Raw genomic sequence first — 17,516 nt, 5'->3', positions numbered from 1 at the left:
GTGATCAGACAGACGCATCCCCACGGGTGGGATTTTAGTCTCTTCTCTCCAACTGCACATTTTCAGAAGCAGGGCAAGAAGCTGGATCTCCTTGATCACATTTTGGGATCTACCAAGGAATGGACAGAGAGCAGGAGCCACATGCTCCTAGTTGTAACAGCAAGGACAGAATGGTGAGTATGCTTCCCGAGGAAGGGAGACTGCCGGATGTGCTCACCTGGGTAGGGGTGGATGCCATTGGCAAACACAGCTTCCGCGGCAGGTTGCCCGTTGGCCTGTGGGGGGAGGCCGGTGAAACCATTCACCCCAATGGGGGACGGGATGCTAGGCACGGCTGGTGCAGTGATGCCCGGAGGGGTGCTGCCACCTGGTTCCAGGGATGCAAATGGGTTGGGAAAGAAGGGAGGCAAACAGAACAAAGGTGAGGAAGGCCAACCCATGGAGCCCCACCTTGTTGGCTCCCAGGGCCTGAGGATAGACTTGGACCTCTTACACCAGCTCAGTCTTAACTGTGAACCATGCCTTGGCTTATCTTTCTGCATAAAATGACTTCACACATCCCAATTTTATCCATCCTTCAACAAGGAGTTCAAGTCCCATCTACCCAATAGATGGGTAGGCTTCTCTTACCACACAGGCTATTCTCATTGCCCTTGACTTTAATCATACTTGTTCATCCTTCATTCTTTTTCAGAGGCTTTTGCTAACTCTAGCTAAGTCAGGATTGCCTGGTCCTTGTTTGTCCCTTGAGGGGCTGATCTGTCTTCCCAAGAAGTTTTGCTGCTCAGATGAAGGTCTTAATTCTGGTTCCTTACATTGAGGGAAAGAGGTCACTGCAGAGTCCAGCCTCAGCCCTATCTCCTACAGAGTAGACACAAATGTTCCTGGAGTTGAAGCAACTGTGGTGGTCATGGTGAGGAGAAGAAAGTCAGGATCAGATAGCAATACCAAGTGTCCTCTCTATTCCAGATGGAACCCAAGATATGAATGCTATGGTGATTGCACTGAGGCCCCTGAAGTTGGAAAGAACCTTCCTCTTCATGTAAAATCAGGGTTTCCCTTGGATGAGGACATGAGGATGGGCCCACTGCCTAAATTCATGAGTATCCCTGAGGTTGGGGATCAAAGCTAAGGGGGCAGTGTTCAAGTTGAGCCCAGAGATAGTACAGTCTTTCCTTGTTTTCAGCTGAGAAAGGAACAGTTCCCAGATGTCAGAGAGATCAGTACTATTATCTAAACATAGAGAGTCAGCTCAGTAAATGAGAGTTTGTGGTGTTGGGCTAGTTATTGGACTAGACTAGGGCTTCTCAACTTTAACACTACAGTCATTTGGCCTGGAATTTCCTTATTGTGGGAGAGTTGAGCTGTGCATTGTAGGATGTGTAGCAATATCTCCAGCCTCTACCTGCCAGATTATGGTAGCATTCCCCTCTCTCAGCTGTGACAAACAAAAATGTCTCTGGATAGTGCCAAGATGTCCTGGGGGTTGGGGCAAAACTGCACTGTTGAGAATCACTGAACTGGACAATAGCCAAGTGCCAATCAAAAACATGCTTTGTGAGTTGGGTTTTTTCCAACCCCCATCAACCTTTGATAAAGGTTCTCTCTTGCTGGTTATGTAGTTGTTTTGGAAAAGACCAGTAACTCTAGGTTGGCTTAAAGTAAAGTGGAAAAGGGCTTTTCCTATGCCTGGGCTAGGGGCACAGAACAGGCAGGGCTCTTCTCCTTCAGACCTTGAAGGGCATATCAATTTCTGTGCAGATATTGATTGTTAGTAGAGGTCAAGATGAATTCATTCCTAACAATGCATGGATAAACAAGATCAGAGATATTCTCACCCTGAAATTCCTACCTTGGACTTCATGGACCCATATCCCATCTTCCCTTGCGTCCTCACTGATCAGAATATTGTTGAGACAAAGTGCCAGGCAACAAGGCCAGCTTGGGCCTAGGCACCATGTGCTCTTGCCCCAGGATGATTCACTAGTAGCTGAAATTAGGCCCTAGCCTAGACCCAGGTGCTTTTTCACTGGGTCAGGTCCTGTGTTGATACCTGTGGGCTCACCTGAGGTTGGGGTCATAGGTGCGGCCGCCAGGCCATTCATGTTGAGGGCCGCCATCTGCTGCATCTGGGCGGCAGCGAAGGCAGCCATGGGGTTCAGGTAGCCACCCTGTGCGACTGATGCCATGAGAGCCGCTTGCTGCTGCATCAGCTGGGGCAGAGGGAGTGGAAAAAATATCACAGGCTTCCAGAGGGGTATCCCTCCCCACCAGGGGGCTCAGCTCCTGTGGACCAACTTCCCAGGCCCTGAGCCCCAGGGAGCTGAGACATCTCCTGGTCACCACATCCAGGGAGCCCTAATGCCTCCCCCATTCCTGCCCTAGTCCTCATTGGCTACTACTGGGGAGATGACTTCGTAGGAGATGACTGCATTCAAAAGTAATAGTAGGGTCTTTGAGATTCTGAAGTCATTGGGGAGGGTAAGGGGAGGGTAAGGGAAGGGGACTGGCTTCATGGGTAAGGCCTCTCATTCGTGAGTATGTGACATCAAAAGTGCCAGAGAGTTGGATAAGCCTCTGTAGAGTTAATGGCATTTAATTTCTGCCCCAAATGGTCTTAACCCAGAGTCTGTTGGGCAGAAGATACAGGAGAATCATGAATAGACCCCAGATACCCTCAATGTTGTCAAAAGGTGAGTGGGGAGCAGGAGAGGCTGTTGGAAGTGGCCACTGCTGGACACTCCTGAGGAAATGAGGTGAGCTGGTATGTTTAGAACCAGAACACTAGCTGACTTCAGTGCCATTGTGTGGGGACTGTGGTTACAAGTCTGGAGGCAGCTGGGGAGATCCTGTCAGAGAAGGCTCTACTGTGGAAGAAAGAAGTTGGTGGGCCAGAGGCCTGGGAGAAGGGGGGCCTGAGGTGTCACAGGGGAAGTGCAGGTGTCACTTCACAGGACCCTTGCGGCAAATGACCAGAGACTGATAATATCCCTCCAAGCATGGGGGCAGGTCAGGGATGAGGAACAAACACTGGCATCTTCCCTCCTCCCCATCAGTGCTTCCTAGGATTCTGCATTGCTTTGGCTAAGTGGGAGGGGCATTTGGGGTATTCCATCTTGCTGCCCAGCGGAAAGCCTTCTCTCTAGCTCCTCTTCTAAACACAAAGACAACAACCCACCTCTTCCTGGCAACCACCCGCAACTGGACCAGCCTTCTCTTAATCCCTTGTGAGGTTATCCTTCCTGGGTTTATGCCTGGCTCCACTCACTCCCCAGGGCAGAGTAACATTTTTGGTTATGTGTCCCTCCTCTCTGGAGCTCTGGGAGGGAGCTCCAGAACCTTGGCCCATCTGTGCCCCCACTTACTGCCTGAGCGTAGGCGCCGTAGGCCCCGAAGGGGATGGCCATGGGGTTGAACATGCCCATCTGGCCAGCCATCTGCTGCATCCGCCGCATCGTGCGCTCCTTGTCAGTGTCTGCGAACTTGACCACCAGACTGGACGAGGCTCCCTGCAGCCAGGGCGGAATGTGAGACCCACCAGCCCCAGCGCTGGTCCCCAGCTGTCAGCACCCCTGGCCTGGGCCTCCTGCTTTCTCTGTCAGGCGCTTTAACCGGGTGGGGGCATCAGCATGGTGCCCAGGAGTATAGGTCTCAGCTGTCAACCCGACAGTGGCATTTTCTATCTGGGTCACCACAGGGCTATTCCTTAACACATCTCTGGGCCTCAGTGTCCTTGTCTGAGAAACAGTGTAAGGGAAATGCTCTCCTGTCTCATACGGAGACTATGAGCACTGGCCCTCTGGCGGGGTCCTGCGGGGCGGATGTCTAGGTTTCCAGCTGGCCCAGTCCCCGCCCCAAGGGCCACACTCACTGGCATGGTCTGGCTGCCATGCAGAGCGTTGATGGCGGCTTGTGCCTCGGCGTGGGAGGAGTACTTCACAAAGGCGCACCCTGCAGGGACAGAAGAGAAGTTGAGCCGAGCCAAGGGCCAAGGAGAACTGGAACCCTGAGGCAGGGCAAAGTAAGGGCCCAAGAGAGAGGGCGCAACCTGGATGAAAGCAGAATGAGGTAGGGGGAGAGAGAGAGAGAGACCAAGAGACAGAGCACACAGAACGGAAAGACAGGCCCAAAGGCTTGAAAGCACCCCAAACCCTGCCCTCCGGTCCGGTCCGGACTTGGACAGCTCGGAGTCTTGAAAGCCTCGCTCCCAGACTCCCTCCCCACGCTCCCAGACTCCCTCCCCACGTGGCTGCACGCCCCGCCCACGCACCCTTGCTGTTGCCGTCTGGCCCGCGCAGGATGGTGCATTCCTCTATGTTCCCGAAGGCCTCGAAAAGGCGGCGTACGTCGTCCTCTGACTGCTGCTTATTGAGCATGCCCACGAAGAGTTTTCTATCTTCTAGAACAAAATTAGGAGATGCTTACCGGGGCCGGGTGGCGCGGAACGGTCCCGGGGGTGGGAGGGAGGAGGGCACGGCGAGGGTGGAGGACAAGGGGCAGGGGAGGGAGGATTGCTGGAAAGGGGCCTGGGGGTTCACAGCTGGAAAGCGGGAGAGAGCAGGGAGAGGACCCCCCCCCCCCCCATAGCTAGAGCGGGTTTCCAGAGGGAGGCGCTGAGCAGCCGGGAGTGCAGCAGCAGAGGAGCAGGATGGGAGAGTAGGGCATATCGAGGGGAGGAGGAGAGGAAGGAGGGAGCTGGGTGGCAGCAACTCGGCCTCCTCCTGCCTAGAAGGCAGGCTGCACACTTGAGGAGCAAAGCCCCTGGTCTGGCCCTCGCCTAGGGCAGAAGGGTAGTCTGGGCTGCCTGTTCCTTTCTCCCCGTCCTTTTAACACACATTGTCTTCCCCAGGTGCCAGAATTCTTTGCAGTGGCCACTTTGCTCATGCTGTTCCCTCTGCCTGGCGAGCAGTCTTCATAAGGCTGGATTCTTCTCTTCTAGGTCTCAGTTTAAAATATGGCCTTCTCACCATGCCCCTCGTGCCTCCTCTCTCTTATTCTCAGTCCCCCATCCGTATAGCCCGAATTTCAAAAGAAAAATTATCTACTGCTTTGCCCGTGTAGTTGAATTTTGTGGGGCCCTGCCTGGCCCATCCCAGGTATGCTCCAGAGGGAAGAAGGTACAGCCTCTCTGCTGCGACAGAAGAGGCGCTCAGTACCATCAAGAAACAGAATGGATGAAGCATGCCCTATGCCCTTCCTAGGTGTGCATCTCCTTTCTGTCTCCCTTACTTTTACCTCCATCTTGATGTCCAGTGCTTGGTCTGGACCTTCCTTAATGTTCATCCTGTAAAATTCAGCCTGGGGCACTTCCCAGGAGCCTGTTTCTGTAGGTGCTTCAGCAGCACCCATGCTGTGATGAGTGTCAATTTGTTTGTGGACCCCAGTCAGTTATGAGCTCAAGGTGATGGGGAATCCCACTGGGTTGCATGGATCTGCAGCAGCTTGTAAAAGAATGCAAAAGGATTCTGGCACCCAACACATCCTTTGTTCTTTCCACTCTTCTTAGGACTGTTGTAACAAAAGAAGAGTGGCAGAAGTGGTGCCCCTGACTTATAACTTCCTAGACTATGTTATAAAAGGGAGCAGCTCTTGGCTGGCTCTCTCTTTGGGGGATATTTGCTCTGTGGAGACCAACCACCATGATGTGAAGCCCTTCAGTGAGCCCACACGGACTCCACTGATGCACCCAGTGCACCCAGCTGAAGGCTAATGTCAGCCACCAGACCTGTGAGTGAATGAGTCCTTAGATAATTCCAGCTCCTGACCTGTGAGTCTTCCACCTGAGACTCAAACATTCTGGAGTAGAGGCAAGACTTCTGAGCCCTGTGAATTCCTGACCCTCAGAATCTGTGAGCATAATAAACAGTTGGTTTACACCACTTGGTTTTGGGCTAAATTAGAATGCAGCCATAGTGACTGGAACGAGGTCCCCATGGTGGCAGCTCTCAGCAGGCACTCACTAGATGTTTATGGACTGGTAAATTATTGACACAGCGAAAGCTGCAGAAATGCTGACCCCCAAAACTGCAAATAGTAATGTGTTTGTGATTTCCTCTGAACACAAGGGTACTCAGACCCTGATGTCCCTCTGTTCTCAAGGTGGTTCCCCCCATCTCCCTCCAGAGAGTCCTCACTGCCCAGAGATTTCAGATAGAACTAAGGGACTGTTCCCTGGTCTAGAGCAAAGCCAAGCAAGCAACCCCAGATCCTCTGCAGAGAGCTCTTACCCTGTGGGTAACCCTTAGCCCAGATGCACTGGCACTGACTGTGTTCTCAATGATGAGGTGGTGCTGGATCCCTGCTCCTTCCTTAACCTGCAGGACCCATTGGCAGTTTCTGTTACCAGCTCTGGGACTGGGAACAACATCAGCCTGGCCCTTCACATAGTTGGGCTGAGGCAGAAGTTCCGGAGCCAGAACCCAGCCCTACACCTGCCTCAGCCTGGGCTGCTCTGTCTGACTCTGGGTCATGGCAGGACTTTGGGGCATATTTTACCTCATCTCCAGTCCTGTGGGGTTCCCAGCTCATCAACTCCAAACCAAGGGGAAAAACAGAGGGAGAGAGTGAATGGGAGGAAGTGAAGAGGAATAGAGAGAGATGAAATTAGAAGTGGAGAGGGAGAGCCAAGATGGTAGGAGACAGAGGAAAAGGAATCTGAAACAAAAAGCAAGGAGAAGAGAGGTGGGCAGAAAGAAGAGAAAGAAACAGAGACCAAGGTGGGGCCCTGAGGTTAGACTCCGGGCAGCACACAGCAGTAGCAATGTTTCACTTGAAGTGAAAGGGGAGTTTTTCCTCCTCTTGTAGAGCAATTGAAACTTCTCTGAGGCAAAGCCCAGTCTCCTCTTTCCCCCAGCCCTTGGCTCCCATTAAATGGAATTTCCAGAGAAACTTTGAAGTGAAACCCCGCCCCTTGCTAATCCCTGGCCCTCCAGTTTAGAAATTCCACTTCCTCTATTGGAAAGAAAAAGGAAGGAAAGAGAAGCACCTCCTCCCCCAGCCTGATTTAAATGCTGGGACACAGCTCCTTGCCTTCCCTCTCCTGACGTCTGAATGTATTCCTTTATTATCATTATGACAGCTTTCTGATTGCATTAAAATTCATCCACACGTGTCTTCTATCCAGCCTCTTTCCTTTTGCCAGTGTTTTTTTTTTTTTTTTTTTTTTTTTGCTAATTTCTCTTCCCCTCCCCTGAAGTCCTTTGCCTGCACATTTCTTCATTGCACGCCTGCGTCCCTCTGGAGACCTTTCTAAACGTGTAGGAGGCCAGACTTCCCCTCTCCTGCCCATCCCAATTTCCTCAGGGAAAGTGCAGCTAGTCTGCCTTTCTGAAGGGTTGCAAGAAGAAACTTCAGACCCACTTCTTCCAGGTATTCTCGAATTACCCCACCTCACTCAAATGTTTGTTTTAGGATCCTTGAATGTGATGAGTTTGTATTCTTTGTTTCTAGTTGGGTTTTTGTTACTGTGGTCCTAAGGCTTGTCTTTGGCTGGAAGGATTCTGAGTTCCCAGCAAATCTCCTTCTGGGCAGGCTCATGGGTTCACACCTGACTATGTAACTAATTGCTCCTTGCCTCAGTTTTCTAGATCTGTGAAATGGGGACAAATATATTCTCCTCACATAGCTAGGATTCTGGGAGATGCTGCAGGGGTAATGGCCTGGAAAGCAGTAATAGTGGAGACCAGCTGGGTTTCTCTAGATAGGAGAAAAAGGAAATGGGATATTGTGCCCCCTTGGTTTTCCCTGCCCTATTTTGGCCAGGAAGATCACCCCTGCTGTGAGTAGACAGAGTAGACAGGTCCTCCTCTGCAGAGAGGATCCACACTTAGGGTAGAGAGGGCACCTGAGATAATAGGATGGACCAGACTTGAGCTGTGGGTGACTAGTGAAGAGAGATTATCACCCTGTAATCTACTCTCCCTGCCCACCTTCTTTCTGGTTCCCTAGGCAATGTCCCAAGCTCTGTTAGATGACGAGTGGTACCATTTAAATGGTGTCTTGGATCTGATACCAACTTAGCAAGAGTCTCAGAGACTGCCTGAGTTTCTGATGAGTGCTCACCTTCCTCCAATGTGGACACAGATCCTAACTCCCAATGTAGGCTGAGCAGACCCTGGCCACACCCAGCTCTCTAAACTGGGGACCTTGGGTGATGGGGAGGCTCTGGTGGGCTCCCTCTCCTGGGTGCCCTAAGTCACTGTCTCCCATGATCAGGGTGTAAGAGGGCTGCTGCTCCTCTGAAAAGTTATTCAGGTAGACATTGCTGGAACTGGCCAAAGGAAATATGGTGAGGAAAGTCCTCAAAGCCAGTGTGCAGGTGGGCTGAAGATGCCCCTGACTGAGAGATCACTGAGACCCCTGGGGGTCTCCAGGATGTGGTGAGCCATCAGAGGCCAGCATTGGGAGTCTGTCATCCTCCACTCAACACAGGCCAGCTCAGGTCAGGACACCATGTTGTGCCACCTTCCAACTCCCAGGGCCAAGGCCAGTACCCAGCACAGGCAAACATTGATTGTCAGGCTGCACAGGACATGCCAGAGGCCTGGAGGAAGTGCAGACATCTCTGTACCTCCCACCCTGGGGTCTTTATATGGACTCCTCCTGGGCATGGGGTAGAGCAAAGGGAGCATGTTCCTGTAGTCATTCAGCAACTGCCTGAAAAACACTGTCTCTGTACCAGAAGTTTCTCTAAGCACTGCTTCTGTAGAATTGAACAAAAGGTGGAGATACTCACTGGAGCTGACATCCAGATGGGGAGCCAGTACCTCCATAATCAATAGGTCCTCTAACAAGACAACGGCTAGCTGGGATGCCATATTGCAGGCCCCAAAACCAGTGTGCCTATCTAAGGAGGAATGAGGCCACAAAGAGGCAGAGCTGGCAGAACCTTGGATAACACCAAGGTCCTGTGCTTTTCCGGAGAGGCAGCACCTGGGTGCACAGGAGTGCCCTCAGCTGAACCTCAATCAATCCCAGCCTCTTGGTCTTCAGTGGCATGGCCCTTGCTGCTGACTCCTGCTCTTTTAAAATGGAGTACCTATATCCGCAGGTATGTGGGAGCACCTGGGACTCTGGGGACAGGGAGTGTGGTTCCCAAGAAGGACTGGAAAACAGAAAATGGGAGCCAGTCCCAACCCTGCCTGCACCCAGGGCGAGGGCAGCTGGGCTCTGTGCCCCATATCCTACCCCTACGAAGTGGATAAAAGTATCGGATGGCGGTCTTTCCAGGAGAGGCTGGGCCAGAGCACCTAACATTCACTGGATTTCTCCTCTGGCCACTCCTTCAGCAAATATTTATTGAGTACTTACTCTGTGCCTGGGAATTGACTGAACAGAGGACCTGAGATAAGTCTTGAGGGCCCTTCTGGATTTTCTCTTTAAATAGGTTAGGAGGTTATGCATGGTTCTGAGATTCCTGGAGAATCTAAAGTCTTTAGACCATGGGTCCTAGAGTCTCTGCCATAGCTCCAGGTAAGAGAGAACAGATAGGCCTGGCAGTCTGTCTTAAATCCAGTAGTTCAGGCTGGGCTGCAGGTTGAAGGGGCTGGTTGGGGAAGGGGAATGTGGCCATATCCTGAAGGGTCCCAGGAGGAGGTCATGTGCATAGGGCAGATGCCAGGGCTCCTGGTGCACAGCAGAATTTGAGCCAAGGCTGGGAGGTGAAGGACCTTTGGCTGCCCTTCTCAACTGCTCCCAACTAGTTCCTTCCTATAGCAAGACTTGCAACTCAAACCCCAGGGAGGTTTGAGTGCTGTTCCAAAAGCCTCCTTCCTGCTGTCCTTCCCACCAACATAAAGATCTTCCATTTCTCTGGCCTCAGAATGTTTTTTATTCTTCCAGAACTCCAGTCTAAACCTGAGCTTTGGATTCCTGACCTATAAAGTGCACTGGGTAACACCTCTTGGGAAGCTATAGGCACATATGAAGACCCCAGTGGAGTCTGATTGCCAGAATCTCTGTCTCCACTAGAGAGACAAGACTCTTGAGCTCCTTCATCTAGGGGTGTCAGGAAGGATTTGCATTTTTAAAGGAGAGTTTAAAAAACAGAGAAGCATGATGTGTCTGTGGTGGAACCTCAGGATTAGAACAGGCCTCACAGGGAGATATTTCAGGGCTCTATGTTGGCCAGTGCCCCCCACCATATGCACACACCACAGAAGTGTGGGGAGCATGCTACTGGCCCTGCAGGGTGAGTGGCCCCTGAGCAGGGAGGAGGTGGGTGACAGTAGTACCACTCGACTTGCCAAATGCCAGCATCCTTGCGCTAATGCTCAAATTCCGGTTTAATTTTCAAAATTTGATTCACTCATTACCATCGGCACTAAACAATATTTTCTGCTTAAGGATAGACGGCTGCTGGGGCACTGTGGACGAGTGTTCAGATGGTTAATGCCTTTTATTACTGCAATAGACTTCTACTATCCTCTTTCCTCCAGCTGCTGAGACAGGGTTTGTGGGGAGGGAACTGAACTGGGGAGAACCCTGGGGCCAGGGGCCAGCATGGGAATAAATGGCTTTGAGGTCTGCACATGGTGGGTAGACAGAGGGGTGGCTGGAAGATGTGGAGACTCAAAGGCAACATCTTAAGAGTGGGAGGAAACTGTCAGACACTCACGATGACAGAGCTGGAGGCTTTTGTCCTTTCCTGTAGACTTTGGTCCTGAGGGTAATCAGGACCAGCAAGAGCCCAGACTCAAGTACCCCACAGAATGGCCCCTCAGCTGCTGGGCAAAGCCTGAAACCTGGACTATCCCATGCAGGGTCCTCAGGGGTCTCTTAGACTGCTAGTTTCCCATGGAGTCTTCCCTGACTCAAGGTGTATCCTAGGTCTCAGGCTCATTTCTTGGTGCCTAAGGCCCCAGAGGCATGGGTCTAGGGGGTGAAGGATACAGTCCTTCTCTCTCACTTCACCTGTGGGTCGGGGGGTTCTTCCCTAGGCAGGGGGCTGGGAGCTACACCTGACCCAGAAAGGAAATGAGGCTGTCTGTCAAATCCTAGTTCTACCATGTTTTTGTTGTGCAAACATAAGACAAGGTATATACATTCCCTGGGCAGAGCCACATGAGAAATAAGTAAGTTAAGATAAACGAGGCTTTTAGCACAGTGCCTGGCACAGTGCGTGCTCAATAAATGCAACTATTATGACTGTTACAACCATTGTAACTGGGCTGGTAAGACAGCAATACCCCTCCCCCTAGAGGTGTAGAGAGGACACTTGGGGACACTGAACTGAACAAAGTCATGCCAGGACAGGTCAACTTAAGAAACCAGGCTTTCCTTTCCACCACCCTGACCATCGATCAGGTGGTGTTTTGGAGACCACTGAGATAGTCCTTGGCCTACCTGGATTGAGCCAAAACAAGCAACACATTCCCGAGAGCTACACTTCAGCATTCCTATGAGCCATTTCTATGAATTCTCCCAGTCCAGATCAGCAAGCACCTATGGCTCTGAACAGAAAATAGAAATCAAGCTGATTCATCCAAATCTACATACATCTGTGCAATTTTTAAGGTTGCCTGACTACCCTTTCCCAAATCCCAAGGCTTCCTTGGCCTTCTCCTTGCCAGTCCTGGTAGAGTCACCTCACAGCCTTTGACCTGCGATCTAATCAAGAAGGTGCTGCCAGGGTTGAAGGTCTGCACCACCCTCTCCAGATCCTGAGAACCCAATAGTTGCCTACTGTCAGGTTCGTAAAACCAGTTTCCAGAGTTGCTGACCACACCAAGATGATGCGCTCAGGTTTTAGATCCCTCTGCAGCCATGCAACCAGGATGACTGCCCTCCCTGAGAACAGCCCCTTCACCTGGAATATGGGGTCACAGGTCAGGCCTCAGGGGAGCTCTCAGCATGAAGTAGACCAGTTGAGAGGACAACCATGCCCTCCCTCCTCCCCCCACCACACTGTGCCAGAGCGGAGCCAGCAATGCAGCTGGGCTGGGAGCTGCCTCCTGAGGATGAAAGCCTTCCTGCCTGGGAAGAGGCTGAAAGAGACATCAAACCAGATCAAAGGCTGCTGGGATGGGGACGGAGGAGGGGACCGCAATGGAATGCAAATGAAGACCCTCACCCCACTCCAACCCCCCCAGGGCCGAGGCAGTGCCAGGCCTTGATCTGCTCCATTCCCTCTGGGACTGGGCTGTTTGATGTCAGGGGTGGGAGGAAGCAGGAGCTGGAAAATAGCAGCCAGTCCTCCCTCCCTTGCATTCCTTTAGCTAACTCTACCTTCTAAATACTTCAAGATTAGCATCCCACCAAGGCTTGGACTCAGAGGGTGGATGGGCAGGGTGTCCGTGGCCTACTCTCATGTCCATCCCTGATTGCCAGAGATCCCAGTTAGCCTTACAATCCCTCCTCCATCTCACCCATCTCTCTGCCCAGAGCCTGATGTCTTAAAGTTCCCTGGATGCCCAAGAAGTAATTCTGTTTCCTTTGGAGTCCCCAGGCCTTCCCCACCCTCTGATCTGGGGGCTGAGAGGGGCCTCTCTTTTTCTAACCTGCTTGTACAATCACCCCTACCTGCAGTTTCCTCGCTCCAGCTCCAAAAGCCCCTCCGTGGGCCCTGCTCAGGGCAGAGGTATGGCTCCTGTAAAGAGGGCTTGCAAGGGTAGCTCTGTGCCCTCCTGTAAAGAGGGCTTGCAAGGGTAGCTCTGTGCCCTCCTGTAAAGAGGGCTTGCAAGGGTAGCTCTGGGCTTACAGTATGTTTGTGCAGACAGAACTAGAACCTGATATCTATCACCACCCTCTGGGAGGGGACTCCAATGGTCTCTTTGGGCCTGAGAGATGATTCCTTGGCATTTGGGTCCTGAGTTGGGCAGGAGCTGAGCCCTGGGGGCTCTGGAGACCATACCCACTCCCTCACTGCCCCTTTCAGGCCCTTGCCCCTCCACCTGTGAGTCCGCATCAGGCCTTCCAGCGGGAGCCTGACACTGTGGAGGTTCTATGTAGAAGTCACCTTTTGCTGGGGCTCTGGTGCGCAGCCGTCTCTCCAGGTAACTGATTATACATTTGATCTGCTACATTATCCTTACCAGGCGCACGGCACACGACAGACGGCCTGGAGCTCTGGGGACTTCTCAGCAGCAGAACCCTGTAGTCTAATGGGGTTTCCACTGGCGTCTGGTACACTCACGGCATTTCACCCATCACAGGATAATTTATAGCATAATGGGGCCTTTTTTTCCTTTATATCATGCAGGAGCATAAATTATGGCCAGTTTGTCCTCGGCTCTCAAGGAGACAGACAAAGGAGGGTTTCATCCCAGCTAGGGAAGGAGGTTGCTGCAGGGGCTAGGTAGGGCCAGGGTGGTCCATGGGGGAGGAAGAGACAGGAGGAGAGACCAAGGGCTACTGTCAAAAGCATCTCACTGACAGGCAAAATATCAATTCCGAGTGGCCACAGTGCTGGGGTAGAAATAGAAGACCCCCTTGGAGCTATTTGTCTCTATTAACTGTGGATCAGGGGATAGCGAGCTGAGTGGGGCAGCTGCTCAGTCTCAAAGCCACAGGATGGTTGTTGATGCCTACAGGTGACCCTCCATGCCTGACCACAGGCTGATGCTCCTGTGAGCTGTGGCCCAATTTCCCATGCTGCCCTGAGAGGGTGGGTACTCATGGGCTCCCTTGAATTCCCTGTCACCGCTAGAGACAAAACACAGCATACAGGGCAAACTACCTGCCCCTCTGACCCACTGCCCATTTCTAATATTGAGGGTGGTGCCTTGTTTCCTGTGGATGATGGAGGAGCTAACGGCCTGCTGCTCAGCTTCCTGAGGAGACACGGCACCTCAGAATGTAAGATACTTTTCTAACACAGGAGTCCCACAGATCAAGAGACTGGCCTAAAGGCCACAGCTCCCAGCCCCTCTCTACCCCTGGTCCTTTGTGCCAAGGACCTCTGGGGATCCTGAGTAGGTGTGGGATCTTCAGAGTCTGCTTGGCCTTGCCTCCTCCATCATGATCCAGTGTAAAGAGATGCTTCCTGAACACCCTGGCAAAAGCCCCACTGGCCTATGCAAGACTCAGGACACAGCCCTGAAGAAGGCCATTTTAGATGCCTCCCTGGATCTGCTCAGAGCCCAAGGCCTGCTCCTCTTTCTCAGGGCAACCCTTTGGAGATTAGTACCAGCTGTCTTGGATCTTGTAAGATGGTGGTTATCAGTCCTGGATGTGTTGAAGGCCACCTGGAGGATTTTGAAAATATAGATGTCTAGGGCTGACCCCTGAGATCTGGATTTGATTGATTGGTGTAGAGTACAGGCATCAGTATTTTTGTTTTTGGATTTTTGAAAGCCATTCAGGTGATACCAACATGTAGCCAGGGCTTCGAAGAATTGCAATGGGTCTTTTCCAAACTGTCCCCTCTTGTTGTACACCATGTCTCTGGGACTCCCCCTGCCTGCAGGAGTGCATTCCTCCAGGCTGCAGGATTCTGGGCCTTGTTTGTGCTGGGACTGATGGAAGCACTCACCTTCTATTCCCTAGTGCCTGATCCTGGGCATCCCTCCTGTCACTCACAGGACTCATCCTGAAAGAATGCTCTGATTTGGGGAGGTGGCATGAGGGGGAGTTCTCTAGGTCAACAACCCTTAGACATGGTTTTGCAAGTCCCCTCCTCTTCCTCTTCTTTCTTTCTTATGCCCCTTCCCACTTCCTCCATCAGCCAGCCCTACCCTGAGAGGGAAGACTTGGACTCTCTTTAATCAATCCTCTGGTTTTCTTCCTCTCTCACTTTGACCCAGTCACCTCAACCCTCCTGGAGGGAGGTCACTGCCACACACCCCATGGAAACTGGAGGCCCATGCTTAAGTACACACGGTGTTAACTCCTAACTGATAATGGACTCCTGATAGACACAGAGATGGATGGATGGTAGACATGATTAATAAGGGCTAGATATCCAGATTAAATGTTAGATGATAGATAGATACACAGATGAGAGAAAAATGATTGCAGAAAGCAGATAGATTTATGATGGATGGCACATAAATGGCGACAGGTAAATGTGAATGGATGGATGGCTAAGATGTTTCTAAGGACTTCAGATAATGGGGTCTAAATGCAAATGGTCAGAATATTAGATGTGGGGGCACCCACACCTGTTTGGGTACTGACTCTAAAAGGAAGAAACCCTCCTCAGCTCCAGACATATCATTCTCTTTCAACTTCAGGCCCTGAAACTCCACATTTTCCAATGGGTTTGTGGTTATATGGGTTGCATTCAGGTTGGTATGTTCTGGACATATGAAGATTCTCTTGGTTTCTCTGAGTCTACAGGCAGGCCACACCCACCCCCTAAGCCCCCACTATACTTGATGAGGACCTCTCTTCCTGTGGGGAGGGATGGATCCAGTATAGGTGCTTGCTCCTCAAAGGCCAAAGAAATGGCTTCCAGCCCCACAGAGAGGGTTGGCTTTTGGAGTTTGACAGGCATGATAGATGGCAAGTGTCAGCCCCTATGATGTGCACAGAGATTCTTTCAGCCATTGGTACTTTAAGCCAAGACCATGCCTTCATGTCAGGTGGACAGGATAGCAAATTCTTCCTGAGCACTCACTACAGACCAAGCAACATTCAGAGCACTTACATTTTATGAGGTAGTTACCCCTATTTTACAAATGAGGAAACTGAGGCATGAGACGTTTGACAACTTGTTAGAGGTCCCACAGCTGATAAACAGCAAAGCCAGGATTCGAACCCATGTGGTCTAGCTCCTGAGCTCTCTTCTACCATGCAGAAGGTAGTCCCTTGCTCTGCTCACCAGGCCAGATGGCCATGAAGCTGCCATGAGCTCAGGGACACATGGCTCTGGAGACTACATGACTTGCATTATGTGTAATGACTAGTGAGATTGAGTGGGGAGTGTCAGCTTCCTCAAGGGAACAAACTATTTTGAAGGGTGGCAGCATGTTAACTGTTGGTGTGTGGCTGGCATTGCTAACAACAGAGGAACCTGCTGTTGTCATTAAAGGGGGGTTTCCTGAGGCCTTCTGGTTGGCAATATTTGGTTACAAAGTGAAAGAAAGTGGGTCTTTCATGTCTCAGACACCTGCTTTGGGCTGCCCTGGATCCTTCCAGTTATTCACTAATCAGTCATGCTGTCAACAAACTGCATTAGGTACTTTATTAGGACAAATCAGAAGTAGACTGACCTTTGGGTAAAAGTGCTTCCAAATTAGGGTCTGAATGACCCAGCTGTGGAAGGGCGGGGCCCGATGCAGATAATGGAGTGAGAAAGGATGGGGACAATACATCATGGCACATGAAGGGTTTGCTGGGATGCAGCATCATTCTGGCTGAGGCCATGGGCCCTGAGGACAGGCCACCTTGCCTCCCAACTCTGGGGAGAGGTAAGGAGAAGGAAGGGAACCTGGTGGTAGGAGAAAATGCAAAAATCTTTACTCAGCTCAAGGGCCTGTTTACAAGGAGCTGAAGAATCAGGTTTTGAAAAGCAAGACACAACCCTACTACTGAAAGGTCTCAAGGGAGGTGACTTTGAGTGACAAACACTGTGGAGGCCACTATGCATGAAGCAGGTACCCTGGGAGTGAAGGAAGTGGGTGAGGATTCTGGCTTACTGTCTGGTACCCCCAGTCCACCCTCCCACTCTGCTGCAGCCACATCTGATAGAGAACCTTGTGGTTGCCCCTGGGGAACGTCCTGACAGTCAGCTCTGAGCCACCTGGGCATTTCCACACATTCCATTCACTTCTCACTACCTGTGACAGGATCACATCCCCATTTGACAGATCAGTTAACAGAGGCTCAGTAAAGACTGAAGCCCACATCCACCGGCAGTGAGTAGTGTGAGTGGAGTTGGAGCCTGGCCTCTCTAACAGCTGCATCAGACCTTCTCTGTCTGGGCAATAAAGTAAAACACAAGCCTGGAATTCCATTTTGAGGGTTCCACACCTTTGGATTCAGCACTGCCTTCTCTAGGGATGCCTTTGAAATGTGGTGGCTCTTGTCACCTCAACATGACAGATTTTACCAGAAAATGTCTTTTATGATCAAAAGGACTAGCTAAGCTTTCAGGCCTGTAGTGTCTGCCTGGAAAAGGAGAAGGGGAAGAGGCATTCTGAAAGGAAAGGGCTGGGATCAGGGTCAAGGGAGGCCACGGTGGGAAGGAGGAGCCTGGTGACTGGGAGAAGGACTTTGTGGGGAGGCCAAAGAGCAGTCAGGCCGGGCTGGAGGGGAGGGCCTGCAATAATAACAGGATGCATGGTGGGGTGGAGTGCATGGACAGTAGGCTAGGAGCTCCCAACTGCAGCCGGGGCTTAGGGTGAGAAAGAGGGGGTTGAAAAGGCTGATGGAGGAAGAACTGGAGGAGGAGAAGAAGAAACAACAATGGCTCTCAGTCTGGGTCGGCCCTTTATGGCCAGAGCAAGTGCCCCTGCCTGTTCCCACCCTCCTCTCCACCCATGGCACAACAGCTAGACCACTCATAACAGTAGTACCATGCTTGAGGTCTCAGGCACCTCAAATTTGTCTGCCTACTGCATCAGAAATGGCTTTTT

At 51.5% G+C, this 17,516-nt stretch overlaps 1 protein-coding gene across 27 annotated transcripts in view; it reads right to left on the bottom strand.

Annotated features, from left to right (window-relative positions):
• Celf4 (CUGBP Elav-like family member 4) overlaps positions 1-17,516 on the bottom strand; it is a 289,799-nt gene that overhangs the window by 22,510 nt on the left and 249,773 nt on the right. For 9 of the 27 annotated variants that reach the window (XM_026400067.2, XM_026400086.2, XM_026400068.2 and 6 more), the window contains exons 4-8: positions 4,271-4,399; positions 3,872-3,951; positions 3,366-3,509; positions 2,066-2,213; positions 218-367 (exon numbers count right to left, since the gene is read on the bottom strand). In XM_026400067.2, coding sequence (XP_026255852.2) covers positions 218-367; positions 2,066-2,213; positions 3,366-3,509; positions 3,872-3,951; positions 4,271-4,399 — 651 coding nt within the window. The remainder of the gene's footprint in view (positions 1-217; positions 368-2,065; positions 2,214-3,365; positions 3,510-3,871; positions 3,952-4,270; positions 4,400-17,516) is intronic. The other 18 variants (XM_026400069.2, XM_026400062.2, XM_026400071.2 and 15 more) reach the window with 3 other exon arrangements.

Source organism: Urocitellus parryii, chromosome 13 (assembly GCF_045843805.1).
Source record: "Urocitellus parryii isolate mUroPar1 chromosome 13, mUroPar1.hap1, whole genome shotgun sequence".
Lineage (NCBI taxonomy): Eukaryota > Metazoa > Chordata > Mammalia > Rodentia > Sciuridae > Urocitellus > Urocitellus parryii.
Note: the sequence above shows the minus strand (reverse complement) of the source record. Positions and strands in the feature narration are given on the sequence as shown.